A 25,349-nucleotide genomic window follows, 5' to 3' on the forward strand; every position below is an offset into this window, starting at 1 on the left:
AAGGTTTGTGTTCACCTCTCAGGATATTCCCATCACAGTGAGAATGAGTTATTTTCAGACTGTGGGCCTTAAGGCACTCTGATTAAGCCTTTACATTGAAACAGTCTTCTTTCAAAATCCCACTTGTACTTTAGAGAAACACACCGTGGTTCCTAATGAGGTAATAAAGGCAGAAAACAGGCAACAGAAGTGAACTTGGCTGACACTACCACCCGACTCCCCAAACTTGGACCAACTACGGGCCCCACTGGGTGGGGGCACCTCCTCCCCGACTCTTGCCTCTGGGACCATGCGCTCTGCTGAGCCGAGTCGTGAGCAGGTCTGCAGGCATATCTTGATTTATCCTGTGTCCTGCCTCCTCTAGAGTCATAGCAGTGGGAGGTGATGTTTCCTTCTGGTTTCAGCTGTTCATTCATTTACTAGATGCCAGTGATCCTGGCGCCCTCAGGCACTAACCATGCAGGGAGATAGGCTTGCTTCTAAGGACCCCTTCAATCCAGGGGACGGGGCACCCTCCTCCATCATCAATCAGAACTCTGTTTAGGAGGCGCTGCCATCACCTGTGGGACAGCGTGCAGAGCCCATCCCCCTCAGGTGTCCGGAGTCCAGACAGGGTGGGAAGCTGGAGTCTGTTATGGTCTTGCTGGAGCCCCACATGAGCTCTGAGGCTGGGCTACTTACTCATTTCACAGCTGAGCAAACTGAGGTTCAAAAAGATGGAGTGTCTCTGTTTATGCAGCGAGTTGGAGGCATGCAGTTGTTCTTGGCCCCAGGGCCTGGTAGGCCCCGTAGGAAGCTGGGGTGAGGCCGGGAGCAGGGGGCCCTGAGGCCTTCATCTTATTGTGAATTCATTCTCCGAGGAGCAATCTGTTCTCTGGTCTCAACAGTTCAAGTTCAGTCTTTCTGTGTGCACTGCTGGGGGGTGGAGTGTAAACCAATCTGACTTCACCTGGCACACCCCCTGCCCCCCAACCTGTTCCCTTCGATGCCTCAGGGGAAGCCAGACTGCCTTGCCAGCGTTTTTCCTGCACGTGGGGCTGCTTGTTGCCTGAGGCTCGTGCGCAGGCCTGGGATGCTCCGGAGGGGCTGGCGGCTCCCAGCCTGATGTCTGCAGTTCTGTGGCCCCTGCAGTGCAGTGGTCACTCAGGCCCGGTCTGAGTGTGGCCACAGGGAAGGGTGCATCGTCTGCACCTCTTCTGTCCCCACCCTCTCGTCCGTGCCCACCAGCCTGGAGGGTGCCCTCGGCAGGGCCTTGGAGCTGCAGGCCGATGCCCACAGAGCCCAGGGCCAGGAGAACCAGATAGCGCCCGCAGGATTTCCGGTACTCCACGTGCCTCTCCCCTCAGCCTCCCCTCCACTCCTCCTCCACTCCCTCTCTACTCCTTCCAAAGGACTTCAGCTCTGCACATGCCTCCATAGAGGACACAGAGCCAGCTGCTCCAGAACTGGCCTGGGATTCATTTGTCTCAGTGGATTCACTCACAAGGCTGGTACTGAAGGTACTTGGTTCAGACAAGAGTGGGAGGTCTGGTTCACAAGGCTCTCCCTGTGGCCGGGTGGCCGGCAGGGGGCTCTCCTGCCCATTGGAAGAGGCGTCCCCGCCTCCAGGCTGATGCAGCCCTGGGGGAGTGAGTCTGGGGACACGTCAGCCCCTTCCCTGGTGCCCTCGGCAGGACAGCATGCAGTCTGGACACGCGGCAGCTGTGGCTGCCCAGCCTCTACTTGCAGCTGTGTTCCCATGAGCAGCCTGCTGGGAACAGCCGCCGCTCACCGCATAACTGCTCTTTTCTATGGAAGATCTTCACTTGCTGCTAATTGTCTATAGACTCTAATCAAGCAGTGATTAAAAAATTTTAGCGCCTTCATTAACTTCACACCCTTCTGCCTCCATATGACGGCTTGCTCATTTCTTCTGAAATAAGTGAGATTCTCTCCCATCCTCCTGCAAAGAGCCTGCTCCTGCTCCTCTAGGTGCCAGTGCCGCATGGACTCAGGCCAGCAAAACACGTGCCTGCTTGCTGACCTTCGATCAGCAGAATTGGCTGGGGAAAGGGTTTCAGATAGCGGCACAGGACACTCTTGAACCTGTCTTTTCCCAGGAAGACAGCAAACCCACAACCACATTATGGGACCACCTCCTCAGAGAGGGACCTGAACACTGGATGGACAGAGCCTCCACCACTAAGGGCAGGAGGACAATAGAGAGCACAGGAGACAGAGAGACGGACTCGCCAGGAAACCCCTCCCCAGCCACCACGGTCCAGTCAGAAGGGACCCAACCCCTCGATCCCACTCAGGAGAAACCAGCCCCCCAAATACCTGGCTTTGAAAACCAACAGAAAATACCAGGAAAACTACAAAAGCACCTGGAATGGAAAACGTGCTCTCAGTGGGCCTGTATGCAGACTCATTCAACCCAGAAACCAGCATAAAAATACCAGACTGAATAGCGCACAGGCCACTGAGTAATGTGGCAGCATCTGCCAGGGGTCAGGAGCCGGGGGGATGCTCCCTGGGGACTGACTCACTAGCTGGAGCCATTTCAGAAATTGCAGGCTACCTTGTTATGCCACCCCAGTGGGTACAATTTTGGAATGTTCCATCTAACTTGTCATATCTTTTTGCCTTTTCATACTGGCAAAAATATCAATAACCTCAGATATGCAGATGACACCACCCTTATGGCAGGAAGCGAACAGGAACTAAAAAGTCTCTTGAAGGTGAAAGAGGAGAGTGGAAAAAGCTGGCTTAAAACTCAACATTCAAAAAACGAAGATCATGGCATCCGGTCCTATCACTTCATGGCAAATACATGGGGAAACAATAGAAACAGTGACAGACTTTATTTTCTTGGGCTCCAAAAGCATTGTGGATGGTGACTTCAGCCATGAAATTAAAAGACGCTTGCTTCTTGGAAGAAAAGCTATGACAAACCTAGACAGTATATTAAAAAGCAGAGATATTATTTTGCCAAAAAAGGTCCATCTAGTCAAAGCTATGGTTTTTCCAGTAGTCATGTATGGATGTGAGAGTTGGACTACAGAGAAAGCTGGGTGCCGAAGAATTGATGCTTTTGAACTGTGGTGTTGGAGAAGACTCTTGAGAATCTTGGACTGTAAGACTTGAATCTCATTGGACTGCAAGGAGATGAAACCAGTCAATCCTAAAGGAAATCAACTCTGAATATTCATTGGAAGGACTGATGCTGAAGCTCCAATACTTTGAATACCTAATGCAAAGGGCTGACTTATTAGAAAAGACCCTGATGCTGGGAAACATTGAAGGCAGGAGGAGAAGGGGATGACAGAGGATGAGATAGTTGGATAGAATCATCGACTCAATGGACATGAGTTTGAGCAAACTCCGGGAGACAGTGAAGGACAGGGAAGCCTGGTGTGTTGCAGTCTGTTAGGTTGTGAAGACTTGGATGCAACTGAGTGACTAAACAACAAAATCTAACCTGTCAGTGTCAGTGGGTGTACCCAGATGAAGCCCACCAACCCCTGCACCTAGGTGAGGTCTCACCCTGGCTGAGTGAGAAATCTGCCCACCACTGTCCAGCAGCTGCTGTGGCTGGGCCCACACACGAGTGTGCCTAAGCAGTAACTACAGCCCCCCACAACAGGGGGGAACACACCACCCACAGAGGGGACCCTCGAGTGCCTGGCTCTGGTGGCCAGGCAGGCTGGTGCCTCTGGGCCCCACAGGATGTCTCCTAAACAAGGCCACTCCTACAAGACATGGAGACACAGATGATTTACTAATACACAGACACAAACATAGAGAATCAGGCAAAATGAGGAGACAGAAGGGCATGTTGCAACTGAAAGAAAAGATAAAGCCTCAGAGAAAGAACTAAACAAAATAGAGATAAGCAATCTATCCATTAAAGAGTAATGGTCATCACGATGTTCACACCAAACCCAGAAGAATGGACCTAGTGGACCTAATGGACACATACAGAACAGTCCATCCAAAAGCAGCAGGATGCATATTCTTCTCAAGCACACACAGAAGGTTCTCCAGGATAGATCACATCCGTTTACAAACAGTCCTCCATGAATTTACAAAGATGGAAATCATATCGAGCATCTTCTTGACCACAATTGTGGGAAACCAGAAATCAATCAAAAGAAAAATTGGAGAAAACAAACAAACAAAAAAAATCATGAACATGAATGGGCCACTGAAAAGAAATATCAAAGAAGAAATTTTAGAAATACCTAGAAACAAATGAAAATGGAACCACAATGATCCAAAATCTACGGATCACTGCAAAAGCAGTTTTAAGAGGAAAGTTTATAGTGATATGAGCCTACTTCAGGAAATGAAAAATCTCAAATAATCGAACCTTACACCTAAACAGAAAAGATCAAAGATCAACAGAAAACAACAGAAATGATCAGTGAAATTAAGAGCTGGTTCTTTGAAAAGATAAATTCTCCAACTTCTAGCTAGGCTTATCAAGAAAGAAACAGAACTGGTCCAAACAATAAAATCAGAAAGGAAAAAAGAAGTTACAACTGACACCACAGAAATATAGAGGATTATAAGAGACTACTGAGAACAATCATATGCCAACAACCTGGAAGAAATGAAAAGATTTCTAGAAACATAATCTTCCAAGACTGAACCATGAAGAAAGAGAAAATCTGAACTGACTGATTACAAGTTAGCAGACAAAGTTAGTAACCAAAATTCTCCCAAGAAAAAAAAAATCTCAAAGAAATACTCTTAGTTTTACTGATCATTTCTGTTGTTTTCTTAGTCTCTATTTCATTTATTTCTGCTCCGATATTTATTATTTCCTTCCTTCTATTAACATTCGGTTTTGTTTTTCCTTCTTTTTTCTAGTCCTTTAGGTGTAAGATTCAATTATTTCTTTGAAATTTTTCATGTTTCCTGAGGTAGGGCTTCACTGATGAATTCCACAAAATATTCAAAGATTTAATATCAAATTGCAGGTTGTTTGTGACAAACATAGGTGCAAAGATCTCTAAAAATGTTAGCAAATCAAATTCAAAAATATACTAAAAGGTTCATACATTGTGACCAAGTGGACTTATTCCAGGGATGCAAGGATGGCTTAACATCTGCAAATTAGTGTGATAGATACTCCATATTAACAAACTGAAGAATAAAAACCATATGATCATCTCAGTGAATACTGAAAAAATGTTTGACAAAATTCAATATCTACTTATGATAAAAACTCTCAACAAAGTGGATACTGAACAAACATATCTCAACATAATAAGAGCTATACATGATAAGTCCACACTAACATCAAGAGAACATACTGATCAGAGCAAACACCCTCTTCCAATAACACAAGAGATGACTCTACACATGGACATCACCACGTGGTCAATACCGCAATCAGACTGATTATATTCTTTAGGGCTGAAGATGGACAAACTCTATACAGTCAGCAAAAACAAGACCTAGAGTTGACTCAGATTATTAGCACCTCACTGCAAAAGTCAGGCTTAAATTGAAGAAAGTAGGGGAAAACTACTAGGCCATTCAGGCATGACCTAAATCAAATCTCTTATGATTACACAGTGGGGGTGATGAACAGATTCAAGGGATTAGATCTGGTAGACAGTATGCCTGAAGAACTATGGATGGAGCTTCATGTTTGTCCTGTACAATAACATTGTACATTGTACAGGAGGCAGTGATCAAAACCATTCCAAAGAAAAAGAAATGCAAGAAGGCAAAGTAATCATCTACAGAGGCTTTACAAATAGCTGAGGAAAGAAGAGAAGTAAAAGGCAAAGGATAAAGGGAAAGATATACCTGACTGATATCTGATAGACAGAGTGCCTGATGAACCACAGATTGAGGTTCGTGACATTGTACAGAAGACAGGGAGCAAGACCATCCCCAAGAAAAAGAAATGCAAAAAAGCAAAATGGCTGTCTGAGGAGGCCTTACAAATAGCTGTGAAAAGAGGAGAAGCGAAAAGCAAAGGAGAAAAGGAAAAATATACCCATTTGAATGCAAAGTTCCAAAGAATAGCAAGGAGAGATAAGAAAGCCTTCCTCAGTGATCGATGCAAAGAAATAGAGGGAAACAATAGAATGGGAAAGACCAGTGATCTCTTCAAGAAAATCAGAGATACCAAGGGAACATTTCATGCAAAGATAGGCTCAATAAAGGACAGAAATGGTATGGACTTAACAGAAGCAGAAGCTATTAAGAAGAGGTGGCAAGAATACACAGAAGAACTGTACAAAAAAGATCTTCACGACCAAGATAATCACGATGGTGTGATCACTCATCTAGAGCCAGACATCCTGGAATGTGAAGTCAAGTGGGCCTTAGGAAGTATCATTACGAACTAACGAAAGTTAGTGGAGGTGATGGAATTCCAGTTGAGCTATTTCAAATTCTAAAAGTTGATGCTATGAAAGTGTTGTACTCAATATGCCAGCAAATTTGGAAAACTCAGCAGTGGCCACAAGACTGGAAAAGTTCAGTTTTCATCCCAATCCCAATGAAAGTCAATGCCAAAGAATGCTCAAAATACCACACAATCACACTCATCTCAAACGCTAGTAAAGTAATGCTCAAAATTCTCCAAGCCAGGCTTCAACAGTATGCGAACCACGAACTTCCAGATGTTCAAGCTGGTTTTAGAAAAGGCAGAGGAACCAGAGATTAAATTGCCAACATCCGCTGGGTCATCAGAAAAGCAAGAGAGTTCTAGAAAAACATCTATTTCTGCTTTATTGACTATGCCAAAGCCTTTGACTGTGTGGATCACAATAAACTGTGGAAAATTCTGAAAGAGATGGGAATACCAGACCACCTGACCTGCCTCTTAAGAAATCTGTATGCAGGTCAGGAAGCAACAGGTAGAACTGGACATGGAACAACAGACTGGTTCCAAATAGGAAAAGGAGTACATCAAGGCTGTGTATTGTCACCGTGCTTATTTAACTTATATGCAGAGTACATCATGAGAAACCCTCGGCTTGATGAAGCACAAGCTAGAATCAAGATGGCTGGGAGAAATATCAATAACCTCAGTTATGCAGATGACACCACCGTTATGGCAGAAAGTGAAGAAGAACTAAAGAACCTCTTGATGAAAGTAAAAGAGGAGAGTGAAAAAGTTGGCTTAAAGCTCAACATTCAGAAAACAAGGATCATGGCTTCTGGTCCCATCACTTCATGGCAAATAGATGGGGAAACAGTGGCAGACTTTATTTTTTGGGGCTCCCAAATCACTGCAGATGGTGACCGCAGGCATGAAATAAAAAGACACTTACTCCTTGGAAAAAAAAGTTATGACCAACCTAGAGAGCGTATTAAAAAGCAGAGATACTACTTTGCAAACAAAGGTCCGTCTAGTCAAGGCTATGGTTTTTCTATTAGTCATGTGTGGATGTGAGAGTTGGACTATAAAGAAAGCTGAGTGCCGAATAATTGATGATTTTGAACTGTGGTGTTGGAAAAGACTCTTGAGAGTCCCTTGGACTGCAAGGATATCAAACCAGTCCATCCTAAAGGAAATCAGTCCTGAATGTTCATTGAAAGGACTGATGTTGAAGCTGAAACTCCAATACTTTGGCCACCTGATGTGAAAAGCTGACTCATTAGAAAAGACCCTGATGCTGGGAAAGATTGAAGGTGAGAGAACAAGGGGATGGCAGAGGATGAGATGGTTGGATGGCATCACTGACTCAATGAACATGAGTTTGAGTACACTCCAGGAGTTGGTGATGGACAGAGAGGCTTGGCATGTTGCAGTCCATGGGGTCGCAGAGTCAGACACGACCGAGTGACTGAACTGACTGACTGACTGACCCAACTGAATGCAGAGTTCCAGAGAATAGCATGGAGAGATAAGAAGTTCTTATTAAATGAACAGTGCAAAGAAATAGAAGAAAAACAATCAAATGGGAAAGATTAGAGATCTCGTCAAGAAAACTGGAGGTATAAAGGGAACATTTCATGCAAGGATGGGCACAACAAAGGACAGAAATGGCAAGGACCTAATGGAAGCAGAAGAGATTAAAAAGAGGTGGCAAGAATACACAGAAGAACTACGCAGAAAAGATCTTAATGACCCAGATAACCATGTCGGTGTGGTCACTCACTTAAAGCCAGACATCCTGGAGTGTTAAGTCAAGTGGGCCTTAGAAAGCATACTATAAACAAAGCTAGTGGAGGTGATGGAATTTCAGCTGAGCTATTTCAAATCCTAAAAGATGATGCTGTGAAAGTGCTGCACTCAATACGTCAGCAAATTTAGAAAACTCAGCAGTAGCCACAGGACTGGAAAAGGTAAGTTTTCATTCCAATTCCAAAGAAGAGCAATGCCAAAGAATGTTCAAGCTACCGTACAAGTGTGCTCATTTCACATGCTAGTAAGTTTGTGCTCAAAATCCTTCAAGCTAGGCATTAGCAGTATGTGAACCAAGTACTTCCAGCTGTACAAAATCCTTCAAGCTAGGCATTAGCAGTATATGAACCAAGAACTTCCAGAACTTGGTTTTAGAAAAGACAAAGGAACTAGGGATCAAATCGCCAACTTTCCTTGGATCGTAGAGAAAGCAAGAGAATTCCAGAAAAACACCTGCTTCATTGACTGTACAAAGCCTTTGACTGTGTGGATCACAACAAACTGTGGAAAATTCCTAAAGAAATGGGAGTACCTGGGAGTACCTGCCTCCTGAGAAATCTGTATGCAGGTCAAGAAGCAACAGCTAGAACCAGACATGGAAAAACTGACTGGTTCAAAATTGGGAAAGGAGTAGCTCAAGGCTGTATATTGTCACCCTGCTTATTTAACTTATATGCAGACTACATCATGTGAAATGCATGGCTGGATGAAGCACAAGCTGGAATCAAGACTGCCAGGAGAAATATCAACCACCTCAGATAGGCAGATGATACCACTCTAAAGGCAGAAAGCAAAGAGGAACTAAAGAGCCTCTTGATGAAAGTGAAAAAGCTCACTTAAAACTCAACATTCAAAAAATCTAAGATCATGGCATCTGGTCCCATCACTCCATGGCAAGTAGAAGGGGAAAAAGTGGAAGCAGTGACAGATTTTCTTTTCTTGGGCTCCCAAATCACTGCAGATTATGATTGTAGTCATGAAACTGAAAGATGCTTGCTTCTTGGAAGGCAAGCTATGACAAACCTAGACAGCATATTAAAAAGCAGAGACATCACTTTGCTGACAAAGGTCCATATAGTCAAAGCATAGTCACGTACAAATGTGAGAGTTGGACCATAAAGAAGGTGAGCGCCAAAGAATTGATGCTTTTGAATTATAGTACTGGAGAAGACTCTTGACAGTCCCTTGAACTGCAAGGAAATCAAACCAGTCAATTCTAAAGGAAATCAACCCTGTATATTCATTGGAAGGACCAATGCTGAAGCTCCAATATTTTGGCCACCTGATGAGAAGAGTGGACTCAATAGAAAAGACCCTGATGCTGTGAAAGACTGAAGGCAAAAGGAGAAGGGGACAGCAGAGGATGAGATGGTTAGATACCATCACCAATTCAAAGGACATGAGTTTGAGCAAACTTCAGGAGATAGTGGAGGACAGGGGAGCCTGGTGTGTGGCAGTCCATGGGGTTGCAAAGAGTCAGAAATGACTTAGGACTGAAAAACACCAAAAACAAAACATAATACTCAATAGTGAGAAGCTAAAAGCATTTCCTCTAATATCAGGAACAACACAAGGATGCCCACTCTTGCCACTTTTTCTCAACATAATTCTGGAAGTCCTAATCATAGCAATCAGACAAGAAAAAGAGAAATCCATGCGGGAAAAGAAGAAGTAAAATTGTCACTGTTTGCAGATGACATGATACTATACATAGAAAATCCAGAAGATGTCACAAAGAAACTACTAGAAATCTTGGATGAATTTAATAAAGTTGCAGCATATGATATTAATATATTAGAGATCTAGCAACAAACTACCCAAAAGAAAAATGAAGAATACAATCTAATTCACAACTGCATCAAAAAGAATAAAATATCTAGGAATAAATTTAACCAAGGAGGTGAAAACAATGAAAATTATGAGACATTGATGAAAGAAACTGAAGAAGACACAATAAATGGAAAGATATTTTGTGCTCAAGGATTAGAACAGTAAATACTGTTAAAATGTTCATACCACCCAAGACAGTCTATAGGTTCAATGCAATCCCTATGAAAATTTCAATGGCATTTTTCATAGAGCTAAAACAAATAATTCTAAAATTTGTATGAAATCACAAAAGACATCAAAGACCCAAATAAACCCTGAGAAAAGAACAAAGCTATATTTCAAAAGACAGAGCTACAGAATACACACATTAGGGTGCAGGAGCCAGTTAAACTCATGCTGGCCACCATCCAGGTGACGACCACCATGACCAGCAGACACATTCCTGCCAAAATGCTCATTATCCTTTGAAAGATGGATCGGACTCCTTTCTGTCAGCTAAACGAAGATCTCCACCCAAACAGCCATGCTCTGGGGTGAGGCAGAGGGAGTGGGCAGGGGGCTGGGGACCACACTGACCCCTCAAGCCCTAAGGCCAGGGGAGGGGGGTCTGGGAGAGAAATAAGTCCCTACACACTCTGCCCCAAACTTAAGCTCTCTGTGATACGGAGGGTCCTTAGGTGGCTGAGGCCTCCAGAATGTTCTGATGGCTCTCTGGGGTGATACTCCTGGAACTGGTAACCTTCTGGGGTCCGAGGCAGAGCCGCCTTCTTGGGTGGCTGACGGGGGCACAAGAGCAGGAGGTGGGCTGCCATCAGGACCCTTAGCGTCCAGCAGGGGAGGACTGGCTGTCTCTGAACAAAGGAATAGTTCCTGAGAGCCTGCATGCCAGGCACCTTGTTGGGGATGCCAAGATGAAACCCCTGGGATTGTCCTTGAAGAGCTCTCCTGTCCTGCCTCTCACTCAGGAAGCGACAGGAGCCCCACTGTCTCCCACAGAACAGGCTGCTTCTTCAGAAAAGGGTCTGGCACCCAGTTTTCAAGAGTGAGACGACTGCCCGGCCTGCCCTGGTGCCCCGTCTCCAGGCTGAAGCACAGACCTGGCTGGAAGGGAGCGCTTCCTGTCCAGTGTTGTCCTGAACTTCTTCCTGAAGACTCTAGACAGCACCTACTAACCTGCATCCCCTCAGGAAGCTGTGTAAAGGGGGCGGGTCCCCAGGCCCTTGGTTGGGTCTGTTGTGGCAAGAACCCAGTTCTCACAGGGCGAGTAGGTAAGGGAGGCGTTCGGGGAGTCCCATCTGGCGCCAGAAGAGGGCGCGCGTCGGGACTGGACTCTGCAGCCGAGCCTGCACAGCGGACGGATGCAGTCGCCTCCTGGGAATCCTACCTAAGACAGGCAGGCTGCACTGTGAAAGCCTCGCGTGCTCGAGACCCTCAGTGTTCCGCAGCGACACAGACTGACACTCTGGCCGTTCTGGACCCTGGGAGCTTTCCACTCTGCCACGTTGTTTGCCAGATTCACATTCTCCACCTTAAATGTTCGTTCAAGTAGCTGAACAGCAGTTACTTGACAGCAGCCAGAAAGGTGCTCTTCAGAACGCTCTTGAACGGCGATGTTAAATGGCACATCTTTTAGAAGCTGTCAGTTAACAAGAGCAGATTCTCTTAACAGACAAACATTGCACTTCCCAGCAGCCTTCATCTGGCTCGATTTGGTGATGACAAGCAGCTCGTTTTGGGGAGTGGGACGACCGCAGGCTGCGTCTGGGCCGTTGGTGGCACCCGCTTCTCTGGTCATCCTCTGCCCTATGGGGCCCACGCCCACCTCCTCAGGGGCCTGGGGCCCTTTCCTGAGTGATCAGTGGGTGTCATCAAATGTCTGGACCACGCTCCAGCTCTCACCGAACGTTGGAGAAGCAGAGACGCTGATGAACCTGCCAACCTGCTCTCCAGGCTGCCCCATCAGCAGTCCTGAGAGCACAGAACCAAGTGGGTGACACACAAGAAAACCCCACACGGACACGCTAGTAGGGTGGGGGTAGGTACGGAAAGCACATAAATGGCAGCTCACACGTTGAGAGGCAGCTGGACTCTGGGAGTCGTGCTCTGCTGTTCAGTCGCTGGGGTGGATCCGGCCGAGGAGTCCTGGAAACAGATAAGAAGACACAGTGAATGGACTACAGGCTCCCGGGGGAGCCTGGCAGCCAGTGAACCCTGTCCCTCCCACAGCAGCTCAGGAAACTGCTCCTGCCCACGTCTGGTTGGACAGCGGATGCAGCATTCAACGTGCAAGGAGATGGGAGTAGGGGAGAGGGCTGCCTTTATTCTTAGGACTTGAATTAGTTACTCCTGTGTTTGTCCAAGAAAAGCCAGACAAAACTTTTCATGCTTCAAGATGTAAGCTTCTTTAAAACCACATCCCTGAGCGCTAAGGAAAACCAGTCCTTCCACAGTGAACACAGCGGCTAGAGCGGATAGGATGTGAAACACAGGCATCTCGCCTGACCAGGCGCGCAAAGCCTCAAGGGTCCACTCTGCAAGATGACGGAGGGACGACCCCTCACAGGTGATTCCTGCCGAGTGCCAGGCACACGGTGAGCTGCTGAGGGGCTGGCTGAGGCAGAAGGAGCCAGTCCACCCAGTTTGCTACAGCAGCTCCAGGAAACTCAACAGGGGAGGACCCCGGGGGTCGGTCTTGCTTCTCGCTGACTCTGACCCTCTGGACTCCTCTCAGAAGGACCCTGTGGTTACAATGGCCCAGAGGGTCCAGGACTGTCTCCTAGCTCCATTTTCTGGTCTCCTGCCAAGGGAGGCAACACACTCATGGGTTCTGGGGATCAGGACTGGACATATTTGGGGCCATCATTTCCCCTCTACCAACAGGACAAGTGGATTCAGGCGAGGAATGGCATGCAAGACAAGGAGCATTGAGTCTCCGTCCTTAGTGACTGGCAGGACAGAGATGCTGAGTGAAGGGAGTGGGGAGTGTGAGGCCTGGGGGAGGCCATGGGCTGGGCACTGGACACAGTGAGTCTGATGTGCTTGGATCCTGAGGATGACGCAGCAGGAAGCGATCAGGGGCTGGGGAGTTGGAGCACGGCCTGGACATGTGCGTTCAGGATCAGCACAGGGTCCCTGAGCCCTGAGCTCTCAGCCTGAGACCCTAGGCGCGTTACACCCTCAGGCCCTGACTTCTGCCCCAACCACAGCTCAGGGACAGGCACAGTGTGCATCCCACTCAGAACAGCTGGGCACCAGACAAGACTGTGAAGCCTGGGGTCCCCAAGAATCAAGCAGTGAAGACAGGGCCTGGAGGGATGAGGAAATGGCCATCGAGGGGCCTCACCTTCCAGGTGAGTTGGAATATTAGATACAGTAACTCACAGCTGCAAGCAAGGAAATGCTGGCCTCATTCTTTCTGCAGCCACTGGAGGTCAGAGGTGAAGATTCAGCCTCGAGAAAGAGCGGAGGAAGGACAGAGGCTGACCGGAGACTCTGTCTACTAACCAGCATCCCCCACACGACAGGGAGAAGGAACTGCACAAGTGGGTGTGGACAGCTGCGTGGAGCACATCGAACAGGACTGGGTGAGGGAGCTGGACACCCAGGTTTAGCTTGTTTCTATAAAATACAGACTGCTTCCATTGGGAAATTTACATACAGATGATAAAGCCAGTCTTACGGAGTTGGGATTTGAGTTAATTTTTTTAAAATTGTTCAGGTTTTCCATCATTTTACTACCAACAGTGAGTGGTTCCAATACATTTTCAAAGTGAGATACACAGAATGACAGAGTTCAATTATCTGAGGTCTGTTTCAAGATCAAGCTTTGGTTGATGTGACCACGTGTTTCCTGGATTCCATACATGCCACCTTTGTGGGGGGCCAGGAGGGGCCAGGAGAGGACTGTGGATGACCCTGCAGATCAGCCACTCTGCTGACCAAATCTGGGCACTGTGGCCACAGTGCCGTTGGAGGGCCTCAGCCGGACGGCAGGACCCACAAGATGACTGGCTTGGATGGAGCTAGACTCACAATCCACCTCTTATCAGAGGGTTCCTATGCAAATAAAGCCTCCTGAAACAGCTACCAGCCAACAGGCACCACACGTGAAGCCCCATGACCTGGCATGGCTGCTGAATCCCGCTGTGCTTGGAGGTAGCCTTCCCCGGTGTCTCTCTGCACCTCACTGCTCTCCAGCCACTCTGGCCATGATTTACCCAGAGGAGACAAGCTCAGATGAGGCTGCCTCTGCCTCCCAGCCAGAGGAGGGATAGGCTGGTGTGGCTGAGCTCTGAGCCGCAGAGCTGAACCTACGGACCTGGCCCATCACTCTGGATGACAGATGCTGGGGGCAGGAGGACGGGGCGCTCACCCAGCATTGGGGCCACGAGGATGCCCTACAGGAGCCACAGGGGAGCAGTGCTGGGCCCTCCCTGGACACCAGGCCCTCAGTTGAGATCGGACATGACAGAGGCCACAAAGCAAATAACTGGGATTTCAGGGCAGACCCTCCGTTAGAGCAGGGATGCAGGCATGAGAGGCCACACCTGTGATAACCCCTTTTCCCAAGGTCAAGGTCGAGATGAAGAGCATCTAAGACCAAGCCCACTGAGCCGGGGTCCCATAGTCCCCTGCAGAGTGGAGCCCAGATGAAGGCCCCTTTGACATTGTACCCAGTGGTGGGAGCCCCCCTGGGACTTCCTGGTGGGGCAGGATCCCACCCATCCCGCTCTGAGTTCTGTCTTCACCTCTGTTCCTCCTGAGAGAGGGTGGTGGGCTGTCCCCCGCTGGCAGCCGAGGACACAGGTCCAGAGAAGGAGGACGCGGCCGCAGACATGGCGGCCCCTCCAGGAGCCTGTGAGGCAGGCCTCTGCTCACCCCAAGGGAGACACGGCATCGGGATTAAGGGCTTGGAAGCACCAGGCATCCCATGTGCCTCCAAGTCATAGCAGCCCGTCCCCGGAGGACGGCGCTGGCCAGAGGCGCAGAAACTGAGGTCGTTCAGTGCAGCCCCATGTCCTCTGCTGTGACCACGTGGAACAGGCTTCCCACAGGGTCTGGGGCCTGTCTCCTAGCTGAGGGCTGGAGGCTGATTCCGCTTTGGTTTTTAATGACTTACTTTTAAATGATTCTGGGCCTGAAGGAATTAGCGAGGGCTTGGTAGGAGTGAGGGAACTGAGCAAGAATGAAGGAAGGAAGGAGCCAGCTCCAGCGCTTTCAGATAAAAAATATTGGGAACGCAGCCCTGGGACAAGCTCTTCCTGCCTCCGGGTGACGGTTCGCCCCTCCCCCCTCTCACCCCTCCCCCTTCCCCCTTCCCCCGCCCCACCTCCGCCCCAGCCCCGGCTCTGTCCTCCGGCCCCGCCCACCCTCCATCCAGGCCCCGCCCACCCTCCGTCCAGGCCCCCGCCCTCCCTCCGTCCAGGCCCCGCCCTCCCCCCGTCCCCGCCCCTCCCTCCGTCCCCGCCCCTCCTTCCCGGCCCCGCCCCTCCTTCCCGGCCCCGCCCTGTGCCTGCGGGAAGGTATCCGCTGAGAATAGGCGGAATCTATTCAGTAGACTCCTAATGGCCGCGCGCTGGGACTTAGCCCCGGAGGCTAGCACAGCCCGACCAGGGGAGCCGCCAGCAGGGTGAGGACGTGGGTGGCACAGTCCTCGGGGCCACTAACCACAGGGCGGCCGACCCCAGTGACCCGTCTAGCCTCGTTCAGCAATGGTTCCCGGAGCATTTGACAGGAGTCTAGGACAAGCCCCAGAAGACGTGATTCTAAACCGTCAGGTTGTTACTAGACGCCGGAGGCCGCACCGCGGCGTTTCCCGGGGGCCCCTGAGCAGTAGCCGGGAAGCAGGCCTTTAATTTCCCACTGGAATTAATAAAAGGGAAAACGGTCTGTGGGTTGGTGGACTGCACCCCTGCTAAAAGGGGCTCCAAGTCACTTTCCTTGACGCAGCCCAAGACCCTAAGAAGAAACATCTCACTTTCATTTTAGTATGTGTCCAGAAAACACTGTCATCACCCTGAGAAGCTGGGAAATGGGCAAGTTCACTCATCACTTGCTACCACCCTGGAACGCAAGGTGGAAAAGATTCTCAGGAACATGCTTCCCAAATAAAACTTCAGAATAAAACGTTTACAGCCAAACTCTTTGCTTAGTTCCAAGAAGAACAGCCAACAACCTGAAGGGCCAGGGTGACCGGAGGCAGGGTCTGGGTGGTGAGCCTGGCCAGGCAGAACCTGGCCTGGGCTGGCCAAGCTTGCACCTGCAGCTAGAGGTCAGAGGCCGAGGATCTGAAGGAAACAGTCTGTCCTGGGAGAAGGAGCCATCGCACTGTGCCAACAGAACATTCACAGTTCTCTCCATCAGCCCCGGGAAAGCTGGCTGGCCACGCAAGACAGAGGCCGATGGGAGGCCAAGCTCACCTCAAGTGGCTCCACTCACACTTCACCTGAAGGGGCCCTGACAGGTCCACAGACTCTCAACATAGCCCTGAGCCTCTGGCTCCAGGTCCGTTCGGATCCTCAGACCCACCCGAGGTCACGTTTGGCCATTGCCACCCCTGCCTTGATTAACAAGATTCTCCTGGCTCCCAGGGTGGAGGGAAGCTGCAATAGAGACCACGAGGTCGCAGACTCCAAAAGGCCGAAAAGCTGGCCAACCCACGTAAGTGCTGTCTGCGGTGAGAGGACACACCTCCAGCCCCTGCCTTTGTCGCGCTGGGCCAAGAGCTGGACAGGCCTCCCCGGATCACTCTGAAGGGGTGGGACCCCTAAAGTGGGAAGCTTGGGAACCATTCAGTCCGGGGCTGAAAATCGCATAGCGCTAACGAGCTGGGATGAGGAAGGCGGTTACAGGACTACTTCTGACCTGTCGGGCGTCATAAGGTTTGACTTTGAGCCAATGGGTGGGGCCTTTTTCCACCAAGAAGCATCCACCACCCATGACCACTGCCCACGAGCACCACGCACACTGGCACATGCCATTCACAGCCCTGTGAGTGAGTGTGCAATCATGTCCAACTCTTTGCAACCAATGGACTGTAGCCCACCAGGTTCCTCTGACCATGGGATCTCCCAGGCAAGCATACTTGACTGGGTTGCCATTTCCTTCTCCAGAGGATCTTCTGACCCAGGGATAGAACCCCTGCCTCCTGTGTCTCCTGCATTGGCAGGTGATTCTACACTGCTGAGCCACCAAGGAAGCCCCGCAGCCCTGCCGGCCTGCCCTTAGCTCACAACGATCGAACCCCTTCCTCCTCGCAACAGCTGAGTGACAAGGCTCCAGAGATGGGCGCAGCTGCTTCCCTTGACCTCTCACCCCTCCTGACAGCCTCACTGAGGCCTGAGCCTGGTCACAATGTTTGCTTCCAGTGTAACTGTAGGAACACGGGTCCTAGGACCTGGTCATCGCTGCTGCTGACCCCAACACCTCATCTCTTGATGGACTGGCCTTTCGTGCAGCGAGCAGAACCAGTCTGGCTCTGCTAGTTGGCTGCGAGCAAAGCAAATCCCCTTGACTTCCCTGGTAGATGGAGCTGGTGCCTCATCCCACACAGACGGGCTCCATAGACCCGTGGACACAGGGAGCACATCGGTCAGGCTCACGAGATGCTGAAGACACAGGAGCACTAATCCAGGCTTTCTCCTGTGTCAGAGGGCTCAGGGGGCTGGGACTGAACCTTCAGAGGCTATCTCAGGCCCCTGAGAAGCCCCTCATGTCCACCAGGGCTGTGTAAGTGCTGTGGTTGAGATGGAGACTCACCTCCACCGGGGCTTGGGGGCCCTGAGGCTGGGACCCCAAAAGGCACAGGTGCCTGGCCTTCTCATGCCTGCCCAGGGACTGGGGGAGGGAAGTGAGTGGCACCGAGGAGGGCCCCCAGGTTGCAGGCCATGGAATTACCTGGGCAGGAGCACTGCGGGACAGGTGCGCCAGGTCCCCAATCCTGGCCGCAGCCCGGGGATCGCTGGAGCTGATGAGCACGGGGGCACTGATCTCCATGGAGCGCCTGTGGCCGCTGGCCTGGGTGGACTTGTGCGTCACGCTGAGCGCCGTGAAGGAGTGCCGCTTCTTGGCGTTCTTCTTGCTGTCCACACGCCGCTGGAAGGCGCTGACCGCCCCTGTGCTGCCAGAAGAGGGACCCGGGGCCACACTGGCCACTGCGCCGGCCTCAGAGGGCAGGGAGGCAAGGCAGCCGGATGCCGAGGCCAGGCCCAGCTTGTCCATCTCCATCAGCTGCTTGGCGGCATCATTGAGCTAAGGAGAGAGGAAGGGAAGGGTCAGTGATCAGCAGCCGCACCCCACGTCCAGCCTTCTGCTCACACCTCAAAGCTGCCAGTGTGTTTGAGGTGCTGGAACCTTCCAACAGCATGTCCAATAGGAACAGTGTTGAGGAAACATAGTAAAGGCCAGGGTGGCATCTGGGCACTTGATTGAAAAGCTGTATTTTCAGGGGTCTGCTCCCTTTGCCCCACTGTGGCCCAAATGTGCTGCCTAGGAAACACCCAGGGGGTGGAGGGAAGTGCCCCCACGTGCTCCACACCTCGTGGGCCAGCAGGACACACCCCCCGTCCACCCCCTGTGCATGCGGCTTCAGGCTGCGGCAGAGCCCTGTCCCCACAGTCCGGGGAGGTGGGTAGAACAAAGGCCCCCCTGGAACAGGACACGCCTGTACCAGGTGGGGAGCGGGGCCCAAGGGGAGCACAGCAGAGCCCAGGCCTGAGCTCAGGGCCGGTGGGGCACCATACCAGGGGCCGGTGCAGAGAAGGGTTGCAAGCCTTTGCGGCTGGATTCGCGCAGCGAGGGGAAGGTTTGGTGCGTCCACAGGCCAAGCTGACAGATCGCAGGCACTGGAGTTTGGCCGCTCCGGATTGCTCAGGCACAGGGCTGTCTGCATTTCCACTGCAAACACCCATCCTTCACGGGGTTGGGGTGGGGTCATACAATTCACTCCAGGCCCCAAAACCTGGGATCTAAATCCAGGATCATTTCCTCTGAAATGCTGCCTTCACTGAGGCTCAGCTGTTTTGCTCTATTTTAAGGTTTTACTCATTTGCTCCCTCTACAGTGCTGAATCCCCTCCCCCTTCTTTGGGGGGGCCCTCTGACCCTGGAGGCCGGCCTCCTGTACCCCCTGTTCTGCACCCAACTGCGGGGCCACCCAAAGAGCAGAAGCAGGAAGCATGGGCACCAGAACCTGGTCTAAACTACCCGCCCTGTGCCTCCACGTGGCAGGTTTCTGTATGGAAATAATGGCACTGCCGCCGCCACCGGGCTCAACTCCCCCTTAGCCCCAGAGCAGCAGCCCTGGAGCCCCGCACTCCGTCCCAGGGACCCTATGGAGTCAGTGTCAGAAACCACAGTTTCAGGACCAGGGAAGGACAAGGCAGGTGTGTGCATGCCCAGAGCACATGTGCACACAGCAGGACTAGGTACGCCCTGGCCCCACAGTCACACCGGCCACTCAGCCACACGATCAGCAGCCTACCACATGTCTGCCCCGAGCTGACACGTCCACCACCCTGCCCCTACAAGGAGAGCTGGGCTTCAGGGTGGCCTGAGTGACTCCGCAGGTGATGAAAGGAGGACGAGCCACTGTCCACTGAAGAACACGGTCTCCACAAACCGCAGGGAGAGTGTCAAATGCTGCTTCCCAGTGGTGAAGCCTCTGCATTTTCTCCCACTCCTGCCGCAGGCGAGGGGACCCCAGAGGAGCACCCTCCAGAGGCAGAAAAACGGTTCGGCCTCATCCTGTTCACCGAGTCTCTGTTCTGTGACAATGGCAGAGTGGTAGGGGCGGGGGCGGGGGTGCGGTGAGGAAGGGGTGAGGGTGACAGATCCCTCAGACCTATGGGCCTGTGGGCTGCAGAGAGAAGCCTGGATTTATTCTGAGAGTAATGCCCCCTGCCCCAGGGACACAGGCAGGAGTGAGGCCTGAGTCACCTTTGTAGAGATGGTCCGGTCCGTGTGTGACAGTGGACCATGGGGAGGTGACAGGGGGTGGAGGGTCGTCTGGGAGATGGTGACAGATGGCAGGGCTGCTCTGGGAGGGCTGACACCCAGCACAGCTGAAAACTTTTCCTCTGAAAGTTTCTCTTTACCTTCGCTTTATGCTATCAACTCCAGGTAAAGGCAAAGTTAGAAATGAATGACATGGTTGGGCATAGGGGTCAGTGGACAGAGGGACAAGGGCTGTTCCTGGAACAGGCAGGGGGTCTGGAGTCACCTACTTCTGATGTGTGGAGCAAACTCTGGAGTCCCAAGAGTGAGCAGGCTGGCCTCCCACGGCCCCTGCCCTCTCCCCACGCCTCCCCACTGGGCCTGCTGGGTCACCCTGGCCCAACAGGCACTGGGGGCTGGCCCCTCACCCTTCCTCCTGTCCCCAAGGTGGCTTTTTTGCGGGTCTCTCTGAGCAGGAGAGTTACAGCTCCTCCCCTAGCTTCCTCCCACTTCCAGCTCCATGTCCTCCACGGAGGACACACTGCCTCTAGACTCCACCTTCTCTCCATCTGTGTCTCTTCCCACGAAAACCTGGGTTTCAAGATGACTCTCCCAGGGCCTGGCTCACAGCAGTCGCTCAATAAATGAGAGGCAGCTCGGATGGCCACGTGCTGAAAACTGCTGTTTCAGTCCAGGGCTCAGATGTGCCAGCAGACTCAGAGTCCTCAGCAGCTTCACACTCACCTCCTAACTGCTCTCACTTTGAGGCTTTGGAATAAACAAAAGCCACAGAGGAGAGCTTTGAGCCTCTCTGAGTGGGCGCAGCCCAAATTAGCTGTGTTTTCTCTCTGTAGTAACTGATGGAGTTGCAGCGGTTGCAGACAGTGGACAGACTACACGCACGGGTCAGGTCATCAGGGACACACAGCCTCTCCTCCACACAGAAATGCTGCCAAAGGGAGCAAGAGGAACATGATGATGGGAGGTGTTTCTCAAAGTGGCCCAGAGAGTTAACCTCAGAAGTAATTCCTGGTCAAGTCTTAGAATGAATGTGGAGGCAGCAGGAACTGCAGGGCCATCTCCCCACAAATGCTCTCAGCTCTGGAAGCAAGAAGCCTGGGGCCCCGTGACCCTTTCCAGCTGCACAGTCAGCCAAGCCGTTCCTTCTGCACTGAACACAGCATGAACCTCAGCCAAGCCCTGCTCTGTTGTCACGTTATAAACACCTGGAGTCAAATCTCTCCATACCAAGTCTGCTTTCACCTTATTGACTACGCCAAAGCCTTTGACTGTGTGGATCACAATAAACTGTGGGAAATTCTGAAAGAGATGGGAATACCAGACCATCTGACCTGCCTCTTGAGAAACCTGTTGCAGGTCAGGAAGCAACAGTTAGAACTGGACATGGAACAACAGACTGGTTCCAAATAGGAAAAGGAGTACATCAAGGCTGTATATTGTCACCCTGCTTATTTAACTTATATGCAGAGTACATCATGAGAAACGCTGGACTGGAGGAAGCACAAACTGTAATCAAGATTTCCGGGAGAGATATCAATAACCTCAGATATGTAGATGACACCACCCTTATGGCAGAAAGTGAAAAAGAACTAAAGAGCCTCTTGATGAAAGTGAAAGAGGAGAGTGAAAAAGTTGGCTTAAAGTTCAACATTCAGAAAACTAAGATTATGGCATCCGGTCCCATCACTTCATGGCAAATAGATGGGGAAACAGTGGAAACAGTGGGTGACTTTATTTTTCTGGGCTCCAAAATCACTGCAGATGGTGATTGTAGCCATGAAACTAAAAGACGCTTACTCCTTGGAAGGAAAGTTATGACCGACCTAGATAGCATATTGAAAAGCAGAGATATTACTTTGCCAACAAAGGTCCGTCTAGTCAAGGCTATGGTTTTTCCAGTGGTCATGTATGGATGTGAGAGTTGGACTATGAAGAAAGCTGAGCGCCGAAGAATTGATGCTTTTGAACTGTGGTGTTGGAGAAGACTCTTGAGAGTCCCTTGGACTGCAGGGAGATCCAACCAGTCCATCCTAAAGGAGATCAGTCCTGGGTGTTCATTGGAAGGACTGATGTTGAAGCTGAAACTCCAATACTTTGGCCACTTGATGGGAAGAGCTGACTCATTGGAAAAGACTCTGATGCTGGGAAAGATTGAAGGCAGGAGGAGAACAGGACGACAGAGGATGACATGGTTGGATGGCATCACCAACTCGATGAACATGGGTTTGGGTGAACTCCGGGAGCTGGTGATGGACAGGGAGGCCTGGCATGCTATGGTTCATGTGGTCTCAAATAGTCGGACACGACTGAGCGACTGAACTGAACTGAAGGAGGCCCACCCAAGGGGCAGGTATCCCTGCCAAGGTCCACCCCTGGTCCACCCCTGGCCACATGGAATCTGCAAAAGATCCTTTTCTCCAACTTATTTCTCAGACACAGGTCCATCCAGACCCACTATCAGGCTTGGGGCTGAGCCTGGGCTTTCTGGGCAACGTTAATGCTCACTGAAGTTTCTGAGTCACTGACTGGATGGGATGAGTCAGGGTGGGAGGAGGGAAGTCGAGCAAAGGCACCTGTTGAAACCACGGCCAAGGGGAGGGCAGGCGGGAGGGTGCCCAGGGCGGCCTGAGGCGGGGGGTTGCTGAGGAGCCTGTGTCCCTGAGCAGAATGCACAAGAGTAGACAGCAGCTGAAGACACAGAGATCCCAAGCCTGGGGGCATCCAGTGGGGGGAGCTCAGTTGGCTGAAAAATGGCCCCATCCTCACGTGCCTGGTTTGCAGGGTCACTGCTGCCCACGTGGGGAACACGCGATGGGAAGGGAGGAAAGACTCTGGCACCTGAGCAGAAACAGTCAATGCAGCACAGCCGGCAGCCATCCCCATGCTAGGCGGGCTAAGGCCCCAGGAGAGGCGTGGGCCCCACCGGCAGCCAGGCCGGGCTCCTCCCTGCATTTCAGCTCCAGGTTGCCACACTGTCATTCCGCTGGTCTACGGAAGATGGACATTCACTCATGGCAGCGCCTCTGCTTTCTTCTTGGCCCTCTTGCAGCTGGACAGCTCCAGAGAGGCTGGCAGTTCAAGGCCCAGAGGGACTGGTCTCACAGGACTTGCTAGGTCCCTGTGTGCTAATAAGCAGGCACGCTGAAAGGGTCCCAGCTAAGACCTTGGTGATGGCTGGTGGCTTAGTCCGTATATAATAGTTTGACTTCTATGAAACACTGGCCCACAACCAAACAACACTACACAAATGAACTAACTGCCTACTAGTGTGCCGAGTACTATGCCAGGACGAGAAGAGAAAGGAATTGTCATTGGTCTGGCCTCAAACTGGCTCCCTATGCAGCTGTAGAGACAGGATGACAGGGAATATACCTGTTTACATGTTACCTTGTATGCATCACATTGTAAGATGTAACTTCACAAACAGTTCAAAAAGTGCTACAGGGGAGAGCGGTCAGGAAGAGCTGGTAGCTATGTACCTACTGGCCTCTGTGGAGGACCCAGGACCACATCCCATTGCTCAGATTGTGCCTTGGGGTGCAGACCTGAGGGACACTGAGGTCCTTCTCTCTCTGATGGAGCCCCGTCAGCTCCACCCGCCTCGTTCCCTCACCCAGCCTGCCCTGTGGTGACTGGGCGTCACCTGTAAGGGAAGCCCATTAGCTCTTCATGAAGGCACAGTCTGAACCTGGACACAGAAATGTGGGCAGAGCTCATGTCCAGGTCCAGAGGGGGAACCCCCGCCCCAGCTGCCCACTGATGGTGCTCATGATGGTGCTCATGAGAAACAGGACATGAAGAAGAAAACGGAAAAACAAAACAGAGCTTCAAGCACCATCACGTCTCCCCAGTGATCTGTGGCAGGGACCCCTGAGCAGCTCCTCTCTTGTTTCTTCCTTGGGACTTTGTCAGGTCACCTCTGGTGTGGCAGAGTCAGGGTGGCGTGAGAGTCAGGAGCTGGGTGAGGAAGCAGGCTTACCCTGGCTCGGGAGACATGGAGGAGCCCCACCCCCGGCCCACCTGGAGTACTGGTCACAGAACAGTGTTTGCACGTGGTTGTAACCCGTCTCCATGGAGAACAATGGCCCCAGAGACTTGCACCCGGTCCTCACTTCTCTGATGGAAGCTGTTTACTCTAGGACCTGAGCTGAGGGGCCTCAGCACGGGAGAGCCACAGCTGACCCACAGACTTCCTGTTCTGCAGAAAATACCTCTCGGGGATCTTAATTTTATCATCCTTGTTTGTCCCCAACTACAATTATATCGGTTACTGCAATATAATTGACATTCGACACTGTACTAAAGTACACAAATAATGGTTTGCCACCCTTATTTCAAAATTCCAAACCATCACAGGTTCACAAGAAGGAGCAACAAGGACCATGTTTACCCTCTCCTCTGAAATGCTAAACACAGGTGAAAGAAACACGGCTTTCAGACATGGAACACTGGCCAGTTGAGGAGTGAAGAACCTCATACACCGCAGGACACGCAGTTGAAAACACAGCTTTAGAAGGGCGTCTAATCAGCCCCACACTGAGGCGCCCTCGTTCTGCCTAACAAGCTATGAGCAAGGCACGAAAAGCATCACACAGTCTCTCCGTGCATAGCTCAGTACATCCCAGGACGGCCTGCAAATGCTGGTAGGCATGCAAGAACACCCCACATCCGAAAAGGCAAATTCACAACACCGCATCCCCTCAGAGGTGCTAGGCAGGCAAAGTGGCAGGGAATGCAGCCCGTAAACCAACTGGGTCAGTATTCACAGGGCAAGAGGTCATCAGCGGACCTAGAACCAGAACCAGCCAGAACCCAGAGTGGTGGGGAAGCACCAGGGGACACCCCGACCACACTCCCCACGTCCGAGCAGCGAGGCCAGTGTGCACATCAGGAGACACCCCAAGGACACGAGGAAGACACCATCCATCTTCTAAAGACCAGTTCCCTGGATACCCAGCCCATCCGTCCGTGGCACAGAGGCCCTGTCCATTTGTCCGTCCATCTATCTGTTGGGCACATGCTTCCCATGTGCCACCCCACCAAGGCCGCTTCCTACCTTCTTCCACACAGGTGGGGCCTGAAGCCCCAGAGTCAAACAAAACCCTCTAGGAAAGAATGGGGCAGGGGGGTGGTTGTTACAAGATGCCTCAGGGAGATTCTGGGGCCGGTTCTACCCACCCACCTGCTGGCCATGAGGGAGGCCATGGGAAGGGAGAGTCTCAGGAATAGCTGCCGCCACGTGAACGCACCTCAAGCTTCACAGTCAATCGTCCAGATGTGGCTGCAAGTTGCTGGTTTTGAACTGATTCATCAGGCCACTAGCCTGGGGGGCCTGGGGGTCTGCGTGGCTGCCCAACAAGGGTCCCATCCCACTGACTCTCTCTGGAGAACCCACCTGGCTGCACACCTTCCCTGACCCTCTAACAGCC

The 25,349-nt window shown here is 51.3% G+C and overlaps 1 protein-coding gene across 3 annotated transcripts in view; it reads right to left on the reverse strand.

Annotated features, from left to right (window-relative positions):
- The window catches only part of SH3RF3 (SH3 domain containing ring finger 3), a 161,645-nt gene that overhangs the window by 40,595 nt on the left and 95,701 nt on the right, over window positions 1-25,349 (reverse strand). For all 3 annotated transcript variants that reach the window (XR_003513371.1, XM_027555405.1, XM_027555403.1), the window contains 2 exons: window positions 17,864-18,217; window positions 12,036-12,109 (listed from right to left, as the gene is read on the reverse strand). Coding sequence is in view for 2 of the 3 variants with exons in the window: in XM_027555405.1 (XP_027411206.1) it covers window positions 12,036-12,109; window positions 17,864-18,217 (428 nt within the window). In the remaining variant the exon portion in view is untranslated. The remainder of the gene's footprint in view (window positions 1-12,035; window positions 12,110-17,863; window positions 18,218-25,349) is intronic.

The sequence above is a fragment of the Bos indicus x Bos taurus genome, chromosome 11, assembly GCF_003369695.1.
Source record: "Bos indicus x Bos taurus breed Angus x Brahman F1 hybrid chromosome 11, Bos_hybrid_MaternalHap_v2.0, whole genome shotgun sequence".
NCBI lineage: Eukaryota > Metazoa > Chordata > Mammalia > Artiodactyla > Bovidae > Bos > Bos indicus x Bos taurus.